This window comes from Mirounga leonina, unplaced genomic scaffold, assembly GCF_011800145.1.
Source record: "Mirounga leonina isolate KUSES-001 unplaced genomic scaffold, KU_Mleo_1.0 Mir_154, whole genome shotgun sequence".
Classification (NCBI taxonomy): Eukaryota; Metazoa; Chordata; class Mammalia; order Carnivora; family Phocidae; genus Mirounga; species Mirounga leonina.
In genome coordinates, this window is record NW_023270389.1 from 58,039,093 (window position 1) to 58,060,034 (window position 20,942).

A 20,942-nucleotide genomic window follows, 5' to 3' on the forward strand; every position below is an offset into this window, starting at 1 on the left:
CGTGAATGGCTCTCCTCCCTAATCCAGACCACTCTTGTCCATGACCCTGAGGGATTTCCTAGGAGCAAGCCCTCAGCTCCCTAGAGGCCATTCCCAACACTCAGGGTGTTCTGCTCCCATCCTTCACTGGAGGGTAAGGTTCTTGCTCACTCTGCTCTGGTGGTTCTTGCTCACTCTCCCTCTCGCTGGTACATAATATCCCCCCATCTACAGCTGCTCCAGCAGGAAGTACCAGGTTGTTGCTTCATTTCCCACGGTGCCCACAACCCCTTCCTGCCCTCTCCTGCCCCTTCCTGCTGGTGGACGGGGACCCACAGGAGTATCTGGGAGGACAGGGCTCCGCGCTGACCCAGGCCCCACGGGTCGCTCTCAGCTCACATTCCCTTCCTGGCACTTCTCACTGAGCCGACAATTCGAGCCCACCAGGTACAGTGAGCCTTTAAGGAAGGAAGGAAGGAGGGGGCCAATTTGGCAACACTTACTGAGAACCATAAAAATATTCATATTTTTTTGACCTAATAATTCCACTCCTGGGAATTGCTTCCAAAGAAATAATTCAAAAGAACAACAAAAAAGAAACATGTACTGTTTATAGCTCTGTATTTACAATAAGGAGACAGTGAAAGCAAATGCCATGTCCCAAAATAGAAAAAGAATTAAATAAATTATGGTATATTTGTATAACAGAATACCATTCAAATATTTAAAGTGAAAATAGGACCACGTCAAACGAGCATATTGTCTTGGAAATAATATTAAGACAGAAGATACAGACTTGCATGTACACTGATGACAATTTTGTAAGAACTATGTATCTGGCAGAAAGTAATAAAGACACACAAAGTTGGAAGTAGTTGCATTAAGGGGAATTGTCTTTCCCAGTTTTTTTTTTTTTTAATGATAAAGGGATTCAAATTGAGGATCAGAAAGGTGCAAGGAAATGAGAAGAAAATAGTTACGTTAGGAGGATGAATGTTTACGATTTTACCTTAAGATGCGCAATATTAGTTTAATAATAAAATAACGTTTTAAAGCTAAAGCAAATACCCTGAACACAAAGTCCTAGGGTTTTCTAAGAGGATTTTTTGTTAATCGTGGTTTTAACATTGTTTTACAAATACTAACAAGAATATCCCTAATTCGGACCTTCCCTATGTGTGGCTGGAGGTCTATAAATGATCTAGTGTGGGACCTGTAGCCTGATTACCACTAAAAGCACTTCAAAGACCTTTGCCCAGTGGATAAAGAATTCTGTCCCCTCTCCGTCCACTCTCTCCATTTGGACTACCACAGTCCCAGTCCCCAGGGCCTCCCTTCCTTGAGCGTGAGACACAGCCAGGGGAAGGAAGGTGGGGTCCCACCAAGGAGAGACCTAGGGAGGCTGCTTGTCCAGGGTGGAGACTCTAGGTCCTACAACGGTGGGAGTACAGAGGGAAAGCCTGAGATGGAGCCTTTCTTTTCTTGAGGGTGAGTTTGTGTGAAGTTAATGGTGGGTTCAAACTCCCCACCCTCTGCATTATAAATTGAAGTGCTCCTTCTCTGTCCTTTAGTCTCCTGGTGTCCCTCACAGGCAAGGGGTGTCCACAGCCTCGTCCTTGGCCTGATTCTCTCCGCCCAGTTGCTCTCACCTCCCCTGCTTCAGAGAGCACTTCTGGGCAGGTGGCCGCTGACCGAGCCTCCGCCCAAAGCCCCTCCAAGCTCTGGGGCTGAATGTTCGGCCAACGCCTCAACCGAAACGCAGCGTCTCCCCGCCCAAGCCAGCAACATTCTCGTCCCTGTGCCCGGACTGAAAGTGCACTCCCTGTGCACCGTGCACACCTTTCTCTCTCACCGCTGCCTCCACGGCAGCCTTCAACCAAACACCAACCACTGGGGATCCCTCCCTCAGTTTATTCCACAGCTTCTTCGCCTCTCCAGTCTCAAGGCCATCTCTCATCGATGCTTTAGCCCCTCGACTGGTACTTCGGCCTCTAGAGCCTCTCCATCTGCACCCCCTTGCACGCTGGGACCAGATGTATGGCCTTCCTGCGCCCCCTGGCCCCAGGAGCCCCTCTCCTCGAGGGCCTTCATTTCCCACGGAAGAATGCCCACAGCACCAACGTTGTCTTTCTAGTCAGAGCACAGTCTGGTTTCATCCACCCTACCTCTCCCCATCCCCGCATACACATACACGTGTACGCACGTTTGCACAGACACCCCCCGTGTGCACGTACACGTGTACGCACGTATGCAGGAACGCCCCCTCCGTGTAGTCGTACACATGTGTGCACATTTGTACGCACGCCCCCATGTGCACGTACACATACATGCACGTTTGCACGCGCACCCACTCCCTTAAGAGACCCTCCATGTTGGTCACTGCAGGTACCCATCATTGCCCACACACGTCCTTCATCCCCTTCTCCTCGTCACATTAGCTTCTTCCCACCGTTCCTTCTTTGCCCCTGCAACCCTGCCTCCTGTTTAAAAAATCTTCCTAGTGTTCAGTGCCCACTCTGAAGTTACCCCTCCTATGAAGCCTCGTCCAGTTGCACCAGTTGAGGATACTCTTCCTCTGAGAAGGTCCTCCAGCCCTGTGGTCTGTTGCTCACATAACAACCTGTGCCCTGCATTTCTTCAGAGCTGCATTGTATAGCTTCCCACCACCACTACTAAACCTTCAGCTTACTGAGTACCATCCTTATACTTGACTCCCTCTGAGAATCCCAACAGCATCTTCTTACAGTAGGCCCAATAAATACATGTGGAAGGCTGACCAAACGAATGTGTATTTCTAAGCCAGGTCTCTCCTATAGAGTTACATGACATTTTCCTAAAGCTAAGCAGAGGACTTTACATTCGTCCCTGTTTCATTTCACTAGGTTGGTTTTGGCCCAGCACCCCACCCTATATAAATCATCTTGAACTTGAATATGTCATGTAGCATATTAGCTATCCTGGCTGTGGGTCATCTGGATTCTTTCCATTTTCATCCAAGTCATTAACAAAAATGTTTAACAAGCCAGGGCTAAGGACAGAGCCTGTCCCTGGAGACACCCCTCAGGAAAAGCCCGAGATGCAAAGTGTAGCTCACTACACTTTGGGCAAGGTAGCTCATCCTGCTCTGAATTCATCTTACCAAAAAATCCTTCGTAATACAAGTAATGTAACTGTTTGAAAAATCGGAATACCCTGGTTGGCATGTGAAAGCCCTCAATTCCTTCAGCCCAGCCAACAGCTCAGGATCGATGTCAGCTGAGATGGATGTCGGCGGCAAAGCCTCCAATGCTTGCAGCTATCCTAGCAGTCTCAGAATCCCCACGTCCCACTCTGGTCATCCCCCCAGCAGGTGTGAAAGGTGAGGACAGGTCAGGGAAGAGGTAACCAAGGTATAGGAGAGGGAGGGGTTGGGGGAGAGAAGGTGGGGGTGGGGGCAGAGGGAGAGGGTGAGCGGAGAGGGAGGGGCTGGGAGGAGAGGGAGGGGAGCAGTAGTTCAGTGGTAGGCCTGTCTCCTTCCCATTTCCTCCCTCCTCATTTCACTCGCTGCTCTATCAGGATGAACCCACAAAATACGCTTGCTGTCTCCTCTCTTCCCCTCCCTTTCCCTGAAATGCATGTATTGAGCCAATGATACTCCCTTCCTCTTGCAGGCTTTGGCTGCCATGGGAGCCTGCAGCCTGGATTTGCTGTTCCATGTCTGAGCCTCCCCCATTTCCCAGTTTCTGGTCTGGACTTACTGTTCCAGCACTGCCCCAAGGACCGGCCTCCTCCAGAAGCTGTAACAGCAGAGGTCTGCACGCAGCGTGCACTAACTGACCCCTACCCACACACATTCAGGGAGTCACACGCTCTCCTGGAGGACAACTTCAGATGTCCTCTTGTCCATCCTGGGTCTCAGTCAAAGCAAGGGCGTCTATAAAAATCGACTTATTTATCCCAGCACACAATCATGTCACACCTAATATGTACCAGGCATTGTTCTAAGCACTTTACACAGATATTAACTCATTTAATCCTCAGAACAACCCAATCCTGTAGGTACGATTCCTACTTCCATTTTACAGATGGGAAAACCAAGGCACAGAGAGGTCGCAGGCTAGTAGAAACTGGAAAAGTCTGGATTCAAAGCCAGCTGTGTGACTCCTGGGTCTGTGCCCTTAACCCTTATGTCATGCTGTATTCTGGTCTTCATTCAAAAGGGTGTGTTGAATACCTGCGATGCTCATTGTAGGATAACTAACGCCAATGATGGGGATTTTTAGAGCTTATCATTTAGTTTAAGAGCTATGGGAGAGGGTTTTAAAAAGAAAGCATGGTAAAATTGTATTTTCCTTCTTCCCATTTTGTGCATCACCTGACCTACAGTGGAAGGCTTAGCGCTGCTTATATTCACCAATGTCACCTTCTTTGCACTCCCTCTGCCGCCTTCCACTAGGCAAAGAGAACACCAGAACCTTCTTACAGAAGACACACTCAGGGATGTTACGATTTCCCACAATATCCACTTAATGAATATTAATAACCATAGGAAATCAGGAAAAATATCTCCTGATACACTCCCTGTGTAAGTTCCCAGGGAATGAGCATGAGGGGCACAGACATAAGCTTTCTTCCTCAGCCTTCACACCTTTGCCAGCCTGAAAAACACAGTCTTCCTTCCAGACCCCATTCAATGACACCTCCTCTGGAAGTTCTGTCAGACTCCTCCAGGACCCCGATGATGTGCATTAGACACTTCCAGCTCTCATCACTTAGGGCACATGGGAGGATCGCTCCTCCTTTTTCCTGTGGTTGAGTGTAGCTGTGGGCTACTTCTGACCTTTCCAGGCCAGAGCCACAGCGAGTGCAGGGCCTCCAGAACTTTCCTTCCCTCTGCCATGACAACTGACAATGTTGCAGGGACATGGACAACAGTGACATGGAGCAGAGCCCCCAGCCCCACTCTTGACAGACATGTAGCACGAGAGAAATAAGCCTGTGTTGTTTTCAGCCACACGTGAGCCTGTCCAAACCCTGAGAGGTACCTGGCAATGTGCCCCCAAACTGTTTGCCGATCACATCATTTGGTGTCACTTCTTCTGTCTCTGCCCCCTCTCCACCTCCAGACTGTATGGATCTGAGAGCAGGTATTGTGTCTTACTAGTTCCCATTTAGTAGCTGCTCAAAACGTGTCCTTAAATACACAAATAAAGGGATGAATCAAGAATAAGGCATTTGACAGCAGAATATCAAATGAGATCACACAAAATGTGGTTTTATAATCTTGCTAGGCACAATCCTTTCTGAAGGTGGCGATGATCCTGGACGATCTTAAGTAGCTCTTCCCAGCCTGCTAACACCATATTTATCTCATTGGGAAGAGATAACCCTTATAGCCCTACGGAAATGCTCCATAGCACCCTGTGGACCTCCTCTCCCAACTGTGGGTCTGACCAGAAAGAACTGTGTTTGTGACCCACCCCAATACGGGTGTTGTAGGCTCCCCAAGAGGCAGGAAATCAGTCACAAGACAGATACCGAGGAGTATTCACTGGTAATTCACTTGAGGGCAGTGACAGAGATGGTGGTGTCATAATATGGCCTGCTATAACCAACGATTCACTCTGCCAAACCCCCAAGCCCCCTGCCCTTATAATGGACAGCAAGTTGTCTGCTGTCATGGGCTGAATGGTGGCCTAAACTGTGGCCCCTCAAGAAGATATGATCACACCCTAATCTCTGGAACCTGTGAATGTTACCTTATTTAGTAAAGGGTTATAGATTTGAGATGTGGAAATCACCCTGGATTATCAGTGTGGGTCCTAAATCCAATGACACACGTCCTCATGAGAGACACACAGAGGAGGTGAAGTGAGTGTGAGGCAGAGATTACTGTGGCCACAAGCCAAGGAACCTCAAGCAACCACCAGGAGCTGGAAGAGGCGTGCAAAAATTTCTCCCCTAGAGCCTCCATAGGGAATGTGGCCCTGGGGCACCTAGATTTCAGATATCTGGCCTCCAGCACTGAGAAGATAAATTTCTATTGTTTTAAGCCACCTAGTTTGTAGCCGTGTGATGGCAGTCCTAGCCAACTCCTCTACCTGCCCACTCCACAGGCTCTAGATTCCCCATGTGGGCAGCAACCTGGCATCCTGCTGTGGCCTGGGGCACCCCATCTCTGTGCGTCTCCCATTCATGTCCCCTCGAAAACACAAGGGCTTGGAACCAACCTTGTTTTTCTCCTCCCAAGGACTTCAGTCCAGGCCCTCGGAAAGTGATTCAGGCACGACTGGGAAACAGGGGTCAGGGGCTCTCCCAGGAAGACCCCTCCAGGAAGGCCAGTAGGAACAAGGCACAGGGCTGCACCTGTGGGGTTGGGCCTCCCAGCCTCAGCCCTGGATCTCTTGCCCTTGCAGGCTAGAAGAATGACAATAAAGGCCATTCCTCTCCCTGCCTGTGTCACCCCAGAGATAATGGTGCTTGCTAGGTAAAGCCTAGAGAACTGAGCACCCCCAGTGTGGACTTGGGAGAGCCTCAAGGAGACGATACACAGAAATGGGGCAGTGAGACGGTGATGATGAGCTGATTTCCACACACGATCTATAGTGCCCTGTGCAGGGGAAGTTCCTGTGCTGAGGGCCGGGAGGCCTTCATCTTAGGTCTGACTTTGCCCCTGACTGATTTAAAGTGTGACCATCGGTAAAGCTTTTACGTGTAGTTTCCTCATCTTTAAAACCAAGGGAACTGGAGAAATTGCTAACATTCCTTCTTGCTCTCAAAACTCTAAGCCCTAAAATTGCATTTTTATTTAAACTTCTTTTTTTTGCCACAGACGTTCGCACTAGTCTCACCCAGATACAGCTGGAACCTTTCAGAAACCTTTCAGGTACGTAGTGAGGGCTCAGAGTGAATCTCTGCCAGACCTTAAAAGCCCCATGCCTTGAGCCACCTGGCCTCCACTGTGGGCTGGCCCTGAGCTGGAGGAGGACCCGCCAGGCCCAGGGGCCTGTGGTCTCCCTGTGAGTACACACACACTACGGGGGTGGCCAGAGCTTCCCCAGTGCAGGAGAAAGAATAGGGGCCATAGGATCCCACCCAACAGGCTGGGTTCCAATGTTGGCTCTTCTGGTAGTCACCTTCTAGGCTTTGGGCACATAATTTAATCATACTGAAGCCCCAGCATCCTTCTCTAGAAAACAGAGGTAACAAGACTTTATGAGGACTAAAAAAAGACAAACTTATGTGAAACATCTGTATTTAGGAAGCATTCAACAAGTGGTAGGAATCACCCAGATGACAAGCTTTAGGTTTCTCCCCACACTGACATCGATGTGGCTGCTCAGAAATGATTTCCCATTTTCCGTCGAAATGTACCTCAAAAGCAAGATGAGCCAGGGACCTGAAGCCTGGGAATGCATTTCAGAGGTGGGGCGAGGTGGGGGTGGGAGACCGGCCCTCTAGCTCACGTGCTTGGAATGAACGAGCCCGTGGGGGTCTGGAGGGGAGGCCCCAAGGAGGCCTGCAGTCCTCTGTGGCATATTGTGACATGTAAATTCTCGGTGACCTCTGGTGTGGGAGTTGGGTTTCTGTAATAGCGGCCGCAAGGCTCAGCTTCCTGTTTCTGCTGCGCGGGGCTTGCTGGGCCCAGCCCGGGCTGGTGCCTGTGGTTGGCCGCTGTTACTGGGCCCACCTCAGCCTGTCCTTGCGCTGCCTTGGGCCGAAGAGGAGAAACGGTGGCTTTTCAGACCACGCACAGGATGTGCGACCACGGTGGGAGGAATGAGTGGGGCTGCAGGTAAAGGTGTGAACGGGACGAGGAGGTTTTTCGTGAGCATGGCTATTCCCAGAGGCCTCTTTCTGACCGAGGCAAGTGCCATGGCGGTGGCTTTTGGTGAGCCTGACCAAAGGCATTCCCTTGGGGCCTGGAGCCTGTTTCAAATGGATTTCCTGAGCAAGAGTGTGTAGGAGCAGGCCCAATGCAGTGCACCTCATCACTAGGTTGAAATCCCCATGGTCGTGCACCCCCAGGGCTGCCAGGAGGCTGCCACATTTGCGGGGGGGATCCCCAGCAGAGGAAGCAAGCTTCTCTAGCTGCCATTAGAGAAGCTGACTTTGAACTCCTACATACCTGCGAGCTTATCAAGATACTATCTTATATTTTGTATGTCATGTCATGTGTGTACATCTTGTTTCCCCAAACAGAAGAGAGCTCCTTTAACGCAGGAACTGTAACTTCTATTTCTCTGTATCCTTCATCCAGTCCCCCAACTTCAAATACGTTTATCTTGCTTTGTCCTCCAGGAATGAACTGCGGGGAGTCCCCCCAGGCACACCATGTTGTTTCTAGAACCAGAGGCTTTGCTCTTGTCATTCCCTCTGACTGGAATGCTCGTCCCAATTTTCTGCACTAGAACTCCTACTCATCCCTCAAGACCTAACTTAGAAATTGCCTCTAACAGGAAGTCCCCCTGAACCTTGGGCTGGGTACACTGCTTCTCCTCTGTCCTTGCGAGCTCACACCTCTGTTCTGCACTCACCTGTTAGGTGCTTACCCTGCTCCTAGACCTGAGTTCTTCAAGGCTGGGCGGAGTGAGGCATTTATCTTTGTGTCCCCGGTGCCTGCCCTCAATGCATGTCCGTTGGACCTAATTAAAGAGTGAGGGTGCGGTGTCCTGTGAATTGTTAGCGATGGATTATAGAAGAGCCAGTCTGAGAAAGAGCTTTGATTGCTACCCTGAGGCCAGGAGGGTGGCCCTGATATGGCATAAGCAGTGTCGGAACAAAGGGCTGGGGACATCTGACAATGCAGATGCTTAGTTGAGTTCCAATGTTTGGAATTTCTCCGTGCTTCCAGCCTGGGGGCGCCAACATTATCCATCAAGCATGGGCTCTGATGGCCTCTCACAAGTGTCTCCTGCATGTTGTGCATGTCCACATCACCTCCCCAGGGAGCTACTGGGGCTGGAGCCCCTCCTCTCCCAAAAGGATCTGGGGGGCCTCACAGGCTCGGCAGTCATTTTCCACAATTCCCAGAAGACAGGTATTCAGGAAGCCCGAAAGGAAGAAGAGGGGGAGCTCACTGCCCAAATGACCGGCGTACAAGGACAGATCCGTTCAGGAGATCAGCTCCTGGAAAGTCCTAGAGCAGTGAGTTTGATGGTGGCCACCAAGCCCGAGCCGGTATCAGCAGGATCCTTGTATCCTCTTTTGCACAGAGAGATAAACATGTCTACATAACACCCCGAAGGCCAAACATGAGGTGGATATTGCTTTTGTGATGAAACTGATGATCTTACTTCTTAAGGTTTAGGCTGCTCTGCTCCCCGGATGAGAGAAACACTGCAAGCTGCTGGCTTTCCAAAGGTCCACCAGCAGCCTCGGCAGCTCTCTTTTCTCCCTCACAACGTGGCGGGGGCAGCTAGAGAAGGTTTCCTTCCACCCACAGCTCTGAAATGTTTCGATTCTAGTGAGTCGAGTAGGGGTGGTCAGGCTGGCTGCAAACCTAAAGCTATTACTAGAGGAAGGCAGGGCTGCCTTCAGATTTCTCTGGAACCAAAATGCTTTCGCCTGTGGCCCTGATAAGATTACTGGGCCCCTGAGCCGCCAGCGTTCAGATTTCCCACAGAACCCCGCTCTGGCTCTCCTTGCCTCGAGGGGGCACACTGCGGATCAGGCTCTGAAACCTGACTCCATCCCGGGAATGCACACTCACCCTCCTGTGATCGGGCCTGGGCCCTTCCAGTCGGACTGCCCCAAATTCCCCCTGTCATTGCAGGCCAGTGAATGAAAGGTGGTGGCTAAGCGGAAGCCAGTGTTACTTTGGGGGTCCCGCAGAGCACCCGGGAGCCACACAGGAATGGGAGGGTACTTGGGGATGCCCACAAGTCTTCCGAGCTAAACCCCAGCTTCCAGAGGCCATGCAATCCCTAATTATGACCCATACGCTCCAGCCAGCAGCCAACATATGGCTCAGCGAGAGGGTGGGTCCAAAAACAGCAAAGGCTGTTGGTGAAATTGTGGTAAAAAAAATTTAATGAATTAAAAAAAAAAATCAGTGAAAAAGTAGGTTACAAATTGAACACATTATACACACACGGGTACACATACACTCTCTGTCCCTCCCTCTCTTTCCCTGTCATCGTTACTAATGGGCTGAGATAGTCTGCGAGGAGGAAAAGACATGATAGCCCAGTGATTTTTAAGTAACATTTCAAACACAAGGTTCAGTATGGAATAAATGCTCAATAAATACTGAATAAATGGATGAAGAACAAATGATATCTGGAAAGGACTTGGCGTAGCCTCGAAGAAAAGGGCTCATTAATTGTCCCCATCTAAATTAGAGATTATCTGTTCAGTGGCAAGAAAGTTTAATCTTCACAGACGAAATCCTTCATATGTTCAACTAAATAGTAGACACGTGGTTGTGGGAAATAAGTTTAATTTTCATGTGTCTCCTATTTATTGAACAAACGAAGGATTTCATTCGTGAAGATTAAATTCTTTGCAAGCACTCTCAGGTTATTTGGTAGGGCCTACAATTTATAGTTAAACAACTAAGAATATTAATTTAATTTGGATGTCCTAAGTCTCCATGTCTTTCTTTACTATTTATTTCTCTCTTCTGGGCTCCTATCCACAGTGATGTCCCCCATTAGCTCTTCTAAAGAAGAATCCTCTTTGCATCCTAAGAGGTCTGTATTTCTCAGGGAGTGCTGGGCGTTTCAAAACCAATATACCTAAACCTTGCTTAAAAAAAAAAATCTCATCTTTCTCCCATCAACAATCATTTATTTACTCATTCAAAAAGCATTTATTGAGTGTCTGTTGGGCCTTCCAGGGAGAGAGCCAGCTGGGCAGTTATAAGTCAGCCTAATACTGGGACCCGGCTTGCCCAAAGCGCTCGGGGAGAGAGCCGCAGGGTCTGAGGGCATCTGCCAAGGCCTCCTAGGCGAAGGCACTGGAGCTGTGCACTGAGATGTCAAGGACTTCCCTGTTTCTCTTACTTCATTTACCGAGCAAATTTTTCTTGAGAAGTGAGAGGATTATAATTCGAGGCACTGTGCTAATCTCTGGGGACCGAAGGACCAACAGGACAGATCCTGCTTACAAAGGGCTTATAGGCTTACGTAAAAGCTGCACTATTCTCCTTGGTGTCTCGGGAACTCCACCCTTCTGGGCACCCTGGTGAGCTCAAACACGGATGTCACTTCTGATTTCTCCTTCGACACACGGACCTTACTTTTCCATCTTTTCCATCCTTATTTTCTCTTGAAGGCAGAATCTGTGTGGACACTCAGAGAAGCTTCTCAGCCTGGTTCCCTTGCTCACTCTATGAGTTGGCATTTCTGCCAGTTCATCCCTGCTTCCTCATGACCACCATCTTACTAAATGCCCTGTAGAGTTTTCTACTCTCCGTGGAGCAGAAACCAGAGCCATCCCCTATCTGGCCTTGGAGGCCTGCAGCTGGCCTCTGTCTGAATTAGAAAAAGGCACCCTTTTGGGGGCACAGCTAGACAAGGAGACTTTGTATGAAGAAAAAGTAACCCTTTCCTCCAGATGGCTTGGATTCCAGCTCCCACTCACCCACTTGGCCAGCATCCACTATACTTGGAGGCCCTGTGGTTTTTATCTTATTACTTTCATTTTTTTCTCTTGCTGCTTCCCTACCTTCCTCTCAGCCAACTGGCCTACTTTCCTGAACAAAGCTGACATGTTCTCCCTGTACCCATTCCTATGCCTTCTCCTCCTCACCACCCACTATTCTTTCAAGGCTTCTGCCAGGTCTCACCTCAAAACACCAGCATACTTACCATCTGCAGTAGTCATTCATTTGGCATTTACATGTTTGAAAACTCATACATGACAGGATCTAGTAAGTCTCATTTGCCCTACTGCATTGTGAGCTTTTAAAAGGCATCTTAATCTTGTTTATTCCAGAGGGCTTATTGAAGGCTGAAGTAATGACTGATATTGATAACAGTGACTTAAAAAAAAAAGAACAGATTTCCCACAGACTTCCAATAGGTAAGCGGGTTCTAGAGAATGAATGTTGAGTAAGCCTTGTTGATCTGGCTTGAATTCCTAATACTGAGAAGTCATATAACTCAGTTTCTTTCCAAATAGAGTGGTGCCTTCATGCCTCAAAAGTGAGTTTCATCTCTCAAAAGAGGGGTTTACTCTGAGATTTGTCAGGAGTTCCCAAATCCCACTCCTGCATATCATGTCCCACCATAAAAAGTTTACTTCCTGGCTACGAATCGTCTCTTCCCCAGCCTCTCCGTTTCCTCTTTACTTCCTTTTCCAGGGCTAGCAGCTGCAGTTCTTTTTTCGGTCGTTTTGACAAAGAAAACTTCAAAAGCAGTCACTGCCAATCAGCAGACTCAGGGCAAACCGATAGGCTTCCTGGCTGGCTGAACAATTCCCTCCTAGCCCCCATCTTGGTAAAATGCCCCCCAGCAGTTACGACCCGTCTCCCTTTGTAGACCGGAGGGCCTTGTCTTGTCCCAGCCCCAAGCCACACAGGAAATTGCTCAGGTGACAATTTCAGGGCCTCTACCACATACCATTCCTTCCTCAACTGAGGGAGAAGACAGTGCCTCTGTGGAATGAGTCCCTCTGTGTCTTCCGAGAACAAAGTCCACACACGTATTTGGCCTCACACACGCATTAGGCCCCCCAAGCAGCAACATGCTTTTACTCCTAAGGCTTGCTTTGCTCTTATCCCCAACCCATTTCTGCAAGAGATTAGATGGGTCCTAAATCATATCGAACCTCTAGCCTAGGGCCTGAAGCCCCTTGTACTCTCCCAGAGGAGGGTACCCACTTCTCAAGCAACTTCTTTAGGAGCCTTCATTCACCCCGCCTGACAAGCTGGGTGCCCCCCTGGGCCATCTCCCTCCTCTGCCCTGAAGCTGTAGCCAGCCGGAGAGAATCCTGATGCTTTGGGCTTAGATGGTCTTTGAGCAGACCTGCACACCACCTGCTGAGCTTTGCTCTGTGGTCCCCCCCCCACCCTTCCCCAGCCCTAATCTGCATGAGTTTCCCTGACTTGCCAATGTTTCCAAGGAGGGTGGATCCCACACTCTAAAGGCTCCCTGAAGATGGTCCCTGTTCCTTGAAGACAACCAGTTGAGCTGGATGCCTGAATGCAGGATGCCTGCTCAGGACAGACAGAGAACCCTGCAGAGAGTCACAGGGCTTCACAGGCCCAGCAGGGGTCTAGCTCAGGAGAGCCAGCCAGGGCTCCGGTGCAGAGCATGGAGCTGGGAAGGAAGGAACACTGTGACTACAGCCTCAGGAGGAACAGTCTTCCTTTTGAGCGTGGGTGGGAATCACCTTAGAAGCTACATGAACATTTATTTGCACCTTCTCCTTTCATCTTTTTCAAAAGCCCCGTCCTGTTAAGACTGGCTCAGGGCTAAACGTCAGGTCTCCATTTCAAGGGGGAAATCTATGGAAGCCTCAAAATGTGGAGAAGGGCGGGACAGGGGAACACACGGGGCATTCCTCCACTGGCGGGTGGCGCCTGCACCCCACTGGGGTGGGAAGAGCGCCAGGAAAGAGCCACGCAGAAAAGCCGTGGGCACCCCACAGATGCGGCCAGCACCCCTTGACACAGCAGGTCTCAGGAGGCAGGGACGTACATGGGAGTCTCAAGTTCGATCAGAAACAGCGCCATTTGACTGCCCGCGAGGGGAGCTTTTCAGAAAGTTCTGACAGAAGATGTGACGGCCAGAGAGGGACTTGAGAAGCAAGAGGACTCTCCTAAAGGTCAATCTTCAGTCGAAAGGGGAAGCCCGCAGCCTGGCACAGAAGCGCCGCACGTCGCCTGCTCTGTTTCTCTTTCAATACCCATCTCTTCAGACCCTCCAGATTCAGGGGCTTCTGCTTTATTGCGATTTTTTTGGCCCACATGTTCGCCCATTTACGAAGTCGCTGCACCTAACTTCTTACTTCGGAAGCACAGACGTCCTGAACCCAGCACCTGGACCCCCGGAGGCCCCCTTCCCCGTCCCCGCGCCCTCCCTCGGAGGTCCTCCCGCCGCCCGGCCTGCCCGGAGGGGTGTCCCGGGAGCCCCGGGCGCATCTGCTCTCGTTTCCCGCCCGGGCGGCCGGAGCCCCGCGCTCCCCGCCCCGAGCCCCGCAGCTGCGTGCGCCCCGGCCGCCGTCCGCGCTGCCCGCCCGGCGCTTTACCTCCATGGCCTCCAGGTGCCGGCTCCGCGGCGGCGGCGCTCGCTGTCCGCTCGGCTCCCCGCGCCCGCCGGACCCGGGGCTGCGGCGCGCAGGGCAGGGGCGCGGGGCGGGGTGGGGGGGTGGAGCGGCGCGCCGGCAGCTGCCTGGCTCGGGACTGCGGGCGGCCCGGCCCTGCCCGAGAGCACGAGGAAGGGGGAGGCCGCGGGAGGGGGAAGGGGTGGGGAGCGGGGGAGGGAGGCCGGCGATCAGGGTTTAAATTTAGACACAAATCTAAACAGATACTGTCCCCTCCCAGGGCAGGACTCGAGCGAGGGAGTCACGACTCCATTAATCTGCCCAAACATGGGGATGGGACAGCCGTCTGGCCCCTCTTCCTCGCGAAGTTTCTGCAGGACCCTGGTCTTTGCCCGGGTCCCAGCCCTTCTCAACCTCGCCCTCCTTTAAAATACCTTTTTCTTGCCCTAAAAGTTAAAGCTGTTCTTTTATTCTTTTTATCTCCCCTCTTTTCTGTTTCCTTCTTTTACGTGCATCCTTATTGGCTTTCTTTCCTCCTTAAAAAAAAAAAAAAAAAATTATGGCATTCATGTCATACCTGGGTTTCCTGGCATTCTTGCGTGGGATTGAGAGGACCTTCGATGCAGCTGTGTTCTCTCCTGGCCCCAGGACCGGAGCTCTTCCAACGGAGCCTTCAGCGCTCTGTGTGGAACCCACAGGACCCCCTTTCCTATTTTTCATCTCTTGGTCTCTCCACGTGCACTGTCACGTTTTCAGGAAACACCGATCAATCTGTCCATCTCTTATCTGTGTACCGGGCGTGGGGGGAGGTGTTTGGGTGGGATCAGGGACCACAAGGAGTCCAAGCAAGGATTTTCAAGTTCCCTGTAGCATTAAATCTTTTTCTCTCCCCTTGATTTGATTGATGCATTGGATTCTGTGGGAATTTCAGCTCCCACAAGCTGCTTGCTAAAGGGCCTTTTTTGCCGTTCCTATTAAATAGAGTAAAGGGCAGGATCCTGAACATCCAATTCCCATAAGACCCAGCATAGCAGCCCTCCCCCAGGGCTGTTCTAGTCCTCCCAGCTGCGAAGAGGCTGAAGAAGAGGAGGCTGCATGGGAGGGATGTAGGACCTGGAATCTGCAGTAGGTGCTTTCTTGGCTACCAGCTTGTGTACTGGCCACCAGCCCTGGGTTCTGGATCCCTCTCCCCAGGACAGAGAGAAGAGGGGAGATGCGTGCAAGGACTGTGAATAGAAGGGGATTGGCTGTCCAGAAGGGGTGCCTCCGTGTCCGGTTGCCTGCCCTGCCCCCGTCCCAAGGTCTCACCCAAGTTCACTCCCTACAGGGGGGGCGAGCAGTGTCAGAGGGCAATAGCAGAGTGGGCAAGGGTAAGCCCTGTGAAGGGAAATATACGGAGAATCCCAAAAAGCAAACAAGTGGAGAGTTTGCTCACACTAGGAAAAACTGCTCTGATTCAGCTCTTCATCCCAACACCATCAGTGGGTCTTTCAGGCACTTAGATTGCTGCTCTGGGTACCAGTCTTAGAAACATGACCTCCTTGGGCGCCTGGGTGGCTCAGTCGTTAAGCGTCTGCCTTCGGCTCAGGTCATGATCCCAGGGTCCTGGGATCGAGCCCCGCATCGGGCTCCCTGCTTCTCCCTCTCCCACTCCCCCTGCTTGTGTTCCTGCTCTCGCTGTGTCTCTCTCTGTCAAAAAAATAAATAAAATCTTAAAAAAAAAAAAAAAGAAAGAAACATGACCTCCTTCCTATCGTAGAACCTTCTAAAACCTGTCTAAAACACTAACAGCCCAAATGCCAAAGTGTTTTCCAGGTCTGAACATAGGGGAAAGACCTCAATTTCCAGAAATGGATTGTGAGTTGAATTCCAGCTCTGCGACTTTCTAGCGGGGTTTCCTCCGACAAGTCACTTACTCTCTCTGATCCTCAGCTTCCTCACCTATATAATTTAGTCGGCACTCTGAGAAGAGTAACTATTTTGGTAATGCTTAGCTTTGTGTACAAGCTCAAATGAATAGGGACCAGCTATTTCTTTTATTTGGAGCAGGTCATTCTGGGGACCCACGAAAGGGCCCCCTGGCCTTAGGAGTTAAGGGTGAGTCCCCTCCCATTTCAGTCACACAGCGAGAGAGGCGAGCACTATAGGGCATAGTTGGCAGCAGGAAAGGAGATTTCCTGGTACCTTACAATACGTACTTGTGCTTGTGACCGTTTTCTTTTCTTCCTTTTAAAGGTGCGGGACTGAGCGGGTGATAGGAACCTAGTCTCTTACCATGTCTTCCAACCCCGACTGGCGGTGTCTTTTTCTTTCTGCCTCCATCTAGTCTTCTTTTCGGCTCAGAATGGGGCTGCCCCAGCACAGGTTTCTGGCTTCACAAACAGAAGGGCGGAAGTGCCGACCCAAAGGAAACGGTTAGGCCCAGATAGCATCACAACCACCTGAAGTACCTTGCAGCGGCACCACACGCCCTGCCCAGGCCTTCCCTTGCCCAGCAAGAACCCGTGACCCACAGCCCAAACAAGCTCGGCCTCTGTCATGCTCTGGGCTTTGCTCTGGGGTCTTAAGACCTGCAGAGTGGAAAGCTGCTCCAGAGCTCTTTGGGCCCCAGGCAGGCAGAGGCCTTCCCTGGAGGAAGGAATGGAAAATGGGGAGAGAGCGGTGGAGGGGCGAGACAGCTCAGAGCTCAGTTTCAGCAGCCATGAGTAGGTGCGGGGCGGGGGCTGTGCTCCTCTCTTTTCCCCCTCCTGCCCCTCCAGAAGATCCCCAGAAGCCAGAGTGGAGGTAACCCAGCTGGTGAACACTCTATTTTTGCTGGGTCACCTGGGATTGTGACTTGCTGCTCTGAGAGGCTAAGGGGAAGGGAAAGTGGTTCTGAGGAGGTGGATCCCCTCCCTCTCTGGGGGGCTGGTTGTCTCACCAGGACCCACTTCCTTTACTTTCTCCCACGCCCCCTTCACACACCCTTGCAGTCTAACCAGACAGGCAGTAAATAGAGGCCAGTGCAGGATGAAGACAAGGGACACTAGAGACGTAGCTAGGGCAGGGGAGTCTGTGTGTCGTGGATCCCACGTTACCGCGGACAACCATAGGTACATAGCAGGTCCTCGATGGATATTTGGTGAATGAATGGGTGCATAAATGAATAAGTGGAGCAGATTAGTAGCATCTTTGTCATTAAATCAAAGGCAAAGCCCCTTCCATAGATGGGTCTCCAACGGGAGAAAAGACCCACTTGGAGAAAAGATCATTGAAGGCCATGATAAGTTAAGCTGTAATTTAATTAGTTTTTGAGCAGAATTGTCAAGAACCCAATCAATCAGTTCTTAGTAAGCGGCCATACCGTGCTGCTGATTGACCATTTCTAAAATTAAGAGCAAAAAACAAACATTCTTTCATGACTGCAAATATTAATGTATATACTTCAGCCCTAAATTCTGGGAATGTGGTAAAAACAAAACAGCGAATTCTGCCATAAGTGACTATCATTGAGGAACAGAGTTGAAAACACTGACATGAAAGCATGTCTTTTATGTGTTTAAGAAGTGGCAATGGAGGGTTTCCCAGATGGCAGAAGATGGAAGCTGGTAGCTGTTTTTTTTTTTTTTAAGATTTTATTTATTTATTTGGTAGAGAGAGACACAGCGAGAGAGGGAACACAAGCAGGGGGAGGGGCAGAGGGAGAAGCAGGCTTCCCGCCGAGCAGGGAGCCCGATGTGGGGCTCGATCTCAGGACCCTGGGATCCTGCCCTGAGACAGATGCTTAACGACTGAGCCACCCAGGTGCCCCGGTAGCTGTTTTTAATGTGTGGAAGGTAAATTGAGGAGGAAGGCAGCAGGGTAGCAATGGGACCACAGGGAAGATGTTCATGTGTGCAGATAACAGTCAGCAGGGATTGGAGACCTCATGAGGAAGGCTTTTGACTGGCCCTTTGGGGATCAGGAGATTGACTACATAGGGAAACCGAGCAAATAAGTCGATATATTGAAGCCTATGGGAGCCAGGTTTCTGGGCGAGGGAAGTACAAACATGCAGGGGTGGGGTGGGGGGACTAGAATGAACTAGACTGGACTAGGATGAACTCTGGCGCTGGACTGGAGCGGGATGTATTGGTGTGACGTCATGGTTTGCAGTCTCTAGATAGCTGTAAATACCAATGTATATAGATACATGCATATATTTCTTAGTTTGAGCCACCAAGGGAACCTAGGAGCAGTGACATCCCAGTAGCAATCAGTGCACACAGAGCCCAGATCTTGGTTTCTAAATACCATTCACCACTAAAGGAACCAGGGCACCTGGGAGAAAATGGCTGATTATAGGGCTGGGGCAGATAAAAAAGCAAGATAAGCCTGGAACATCTTGTTTTGACAGAAAACATGGAAGTTCTCAATGAATGACAGAGAAGTGTTAAAAGGACATAGAACTCTGTTTGCAGGAGTTCCCACTGGCAATATTGGGATAACTTGGGGATAATATAAGGATCAAAAGAAATAATGATAGCAGTGAGGTATAACGCATGAAATAAAATAGAAGTTCAAGAGTCCAAACTGATACAAACAGGTGAGTGAGTAGGAGAAGAGAAAGCACAATACCAATGAACAAACACAAAACAAAGTTTAGAAGAAAACTGCCATATGACAATCATCATAGTTATAATTTCAGGTAAAAAATACTATTGGATGTTAAATCTAGTGGGTAAAAATGAGATGAGGAATGGGAATTTTACATAATTTAAAAATATCTCCCTTACAAGGTACTCACTAATTATAAAGGGGAAAAAGTACCTTTACAGAGAGCAAACCTGACATCATATTAATCAAGTGATCAAAGCAAACATGACCAACAGTGGGACAAATTGACATTACATGCTACCCGATGGGATACAAGAACATAACATCACTTCTGGAATATTCTTGCCCAAAGTGCATAAACTGAATTTAAACATGAGGAAACATTGGAGAACCTACATAGGAAGACATTCCTCAAAGTGACTGGTCAATCATTTCCAAACACAGTCAAAGGAAGGGCGAGGAAGGGTCCTAGGCTGAAGGAGATGAAAGTGACAGGACCACTGGTTCAATGTGTGGTTCTGGGTTGGCTCCTTTGACTATAGAGTCTATTAAAGGGTTATTGTATATACATGTATCAAATTATGACAATGTACACTTTAAGTATATTAGGGTGTTATTAGTCAATTATACCTCAAAAGAGCTGAAAAAAAGACAAATTATTAGGATAATTGGCAAAACTGTAAGGAATCCTGGGTGAAGGATATGTGGGAGTTCTTTGCATTAACCTTATAGCTTTTCTCGATGTTTAAAATTATTTCAAACTGAAACATGAAGGGAAAAGGTGGTGGGGGAAGAATTGAACTGTCGCATTTGTTTGATTTCAACGGACTCCCTGCCCGGTCCCTCCACGTCTGTTCCTCCCCCATCCACCCCCGCCCCAGACACCCCCAGGGTGGCCAGGGGCCTGGTGTCCCCAGTGATGGAGAGAGACAACAGGTAAAGAGCACCTAGTCTTCTTGCATGGCAGGGGATGGAGACAGGAAGGGGAAGAGTATTCAAGTCTTTCTTTGTACAAATATCTTTGCGTGGTTGTAGCAAACACACGTATCTTTATGATTTTGGAGGAGTTTTAATTTTTTTTTTTAAAAAGAAGAAACCGAAAAGCCAAACTGGACTGAGGGAAGGCTGTACATACTGACAGAGACTGCGCTCACCTCCAGGGAACTGAGGAAGGGGCTGGGTGTCCAAAGCTGAGAGAAGGCCCCATCAGGGATTTCCCAGGGGGGGGCAGGGGGAAGCCCAGCGAGGACACTGGTCTGATTATCAATGCCAAAGAATAGTGTTGACAAAAACCCAAAGGGGGTAGTCTGCAGGCCCCAACAGTTTGTGGCCTTCTTCTCCTGAGGCAGAGTCCATGTTTAGAAAGGAAATTATGCAGCCCTCCAAGGAACCTTATTGTATCATGCAGAGCACCAGAGCACCAGCCTCATCTCTAGCTGTAAATTAGAATGACCCAAGGAGCTTTGAAAAAAAAAAATCTATGCCTGGGCCCCACCCTTGTCAATAGGGAGTGGCACCTGGTATCAGTGTTTTGTTTTTTTTTAATTAAAAAATGTATATTTTTTGAAGATTTTATTTATTTGAGAGAGAGACCCTGTGCCCCACACGGGGGTGGGGGCAAGGATCAGGGGCAGAGGGAGAAGCAGATTCCCTGCTGAGCAGGACCCTGATGTGGGCTTGATCCCAGGAGCCCAGGATCATGATCTGAGCTGAAGGCAGACGCTTAACCGACTGAGCCACCCAGGTGCCCTCTTTTTTTAAGCCTCAGTAAAGAGGTAAATCCTGAATAGTCTAAGCCAATTGTGGAAATAACGTTCCTCTTGCCAGAAATTGGTTTAGAGAGAAATAAGTGAGATTTTGGTCAATGAGATAAAAGGAGAAATCTTTATGCTTTTGGATAAGGAAACACAGAGGAAGAGATGCCCTGTAAATCTAGGGTGTTTTCTTAGCTAATATTATGCCCAGAACTACAGCAATCATTTTGCTACCATGAGAAAAGGTGGAAAGAGCCAGAAGACAAGCTCCACGAAGACAGAGATTTTTGTTTCTTTTCTGGTCACTGTATATCCCTTGTACCTAAATCAAGGCTAGGCACAAATAGGTCTTCAGTAAATATTCATCAAATAAGGAACCCGACAACTGTTGAGGCATTGAATTGGCCAGTTGTAGAGGGACTATCCCCTGGATTTCTTCTTACG

The 20,942-nt window shown here is 49.6% G+C and overlaps 1 protein-coding gene across 1 annotated transcript in view; it reads right to left on the reverse strand.

Annotated features, from left to right (window-relative positions):
* RCSD1 (RCSD domain containing 1) overlaps positions 1–14,281 on the reverse strand; it is a 65,159-nt gene extending 50,878 nt beyond the window's left edge. The window contains exon 1 of the mRNA XM_035010912.1: positions 14,155–14,281. Within this exon, the coding sequence (XP_034866803.1) occupies positions 14,155–14,160 (6 nt within the window). The 5' untranslated portion in view covers positions 14,161–14,281. The remainder of the gene's footprint in view (positions 1–14,154) is intronic.
* Positions 14,282–20,942: the final 6,661 nt, after the last annotated feature.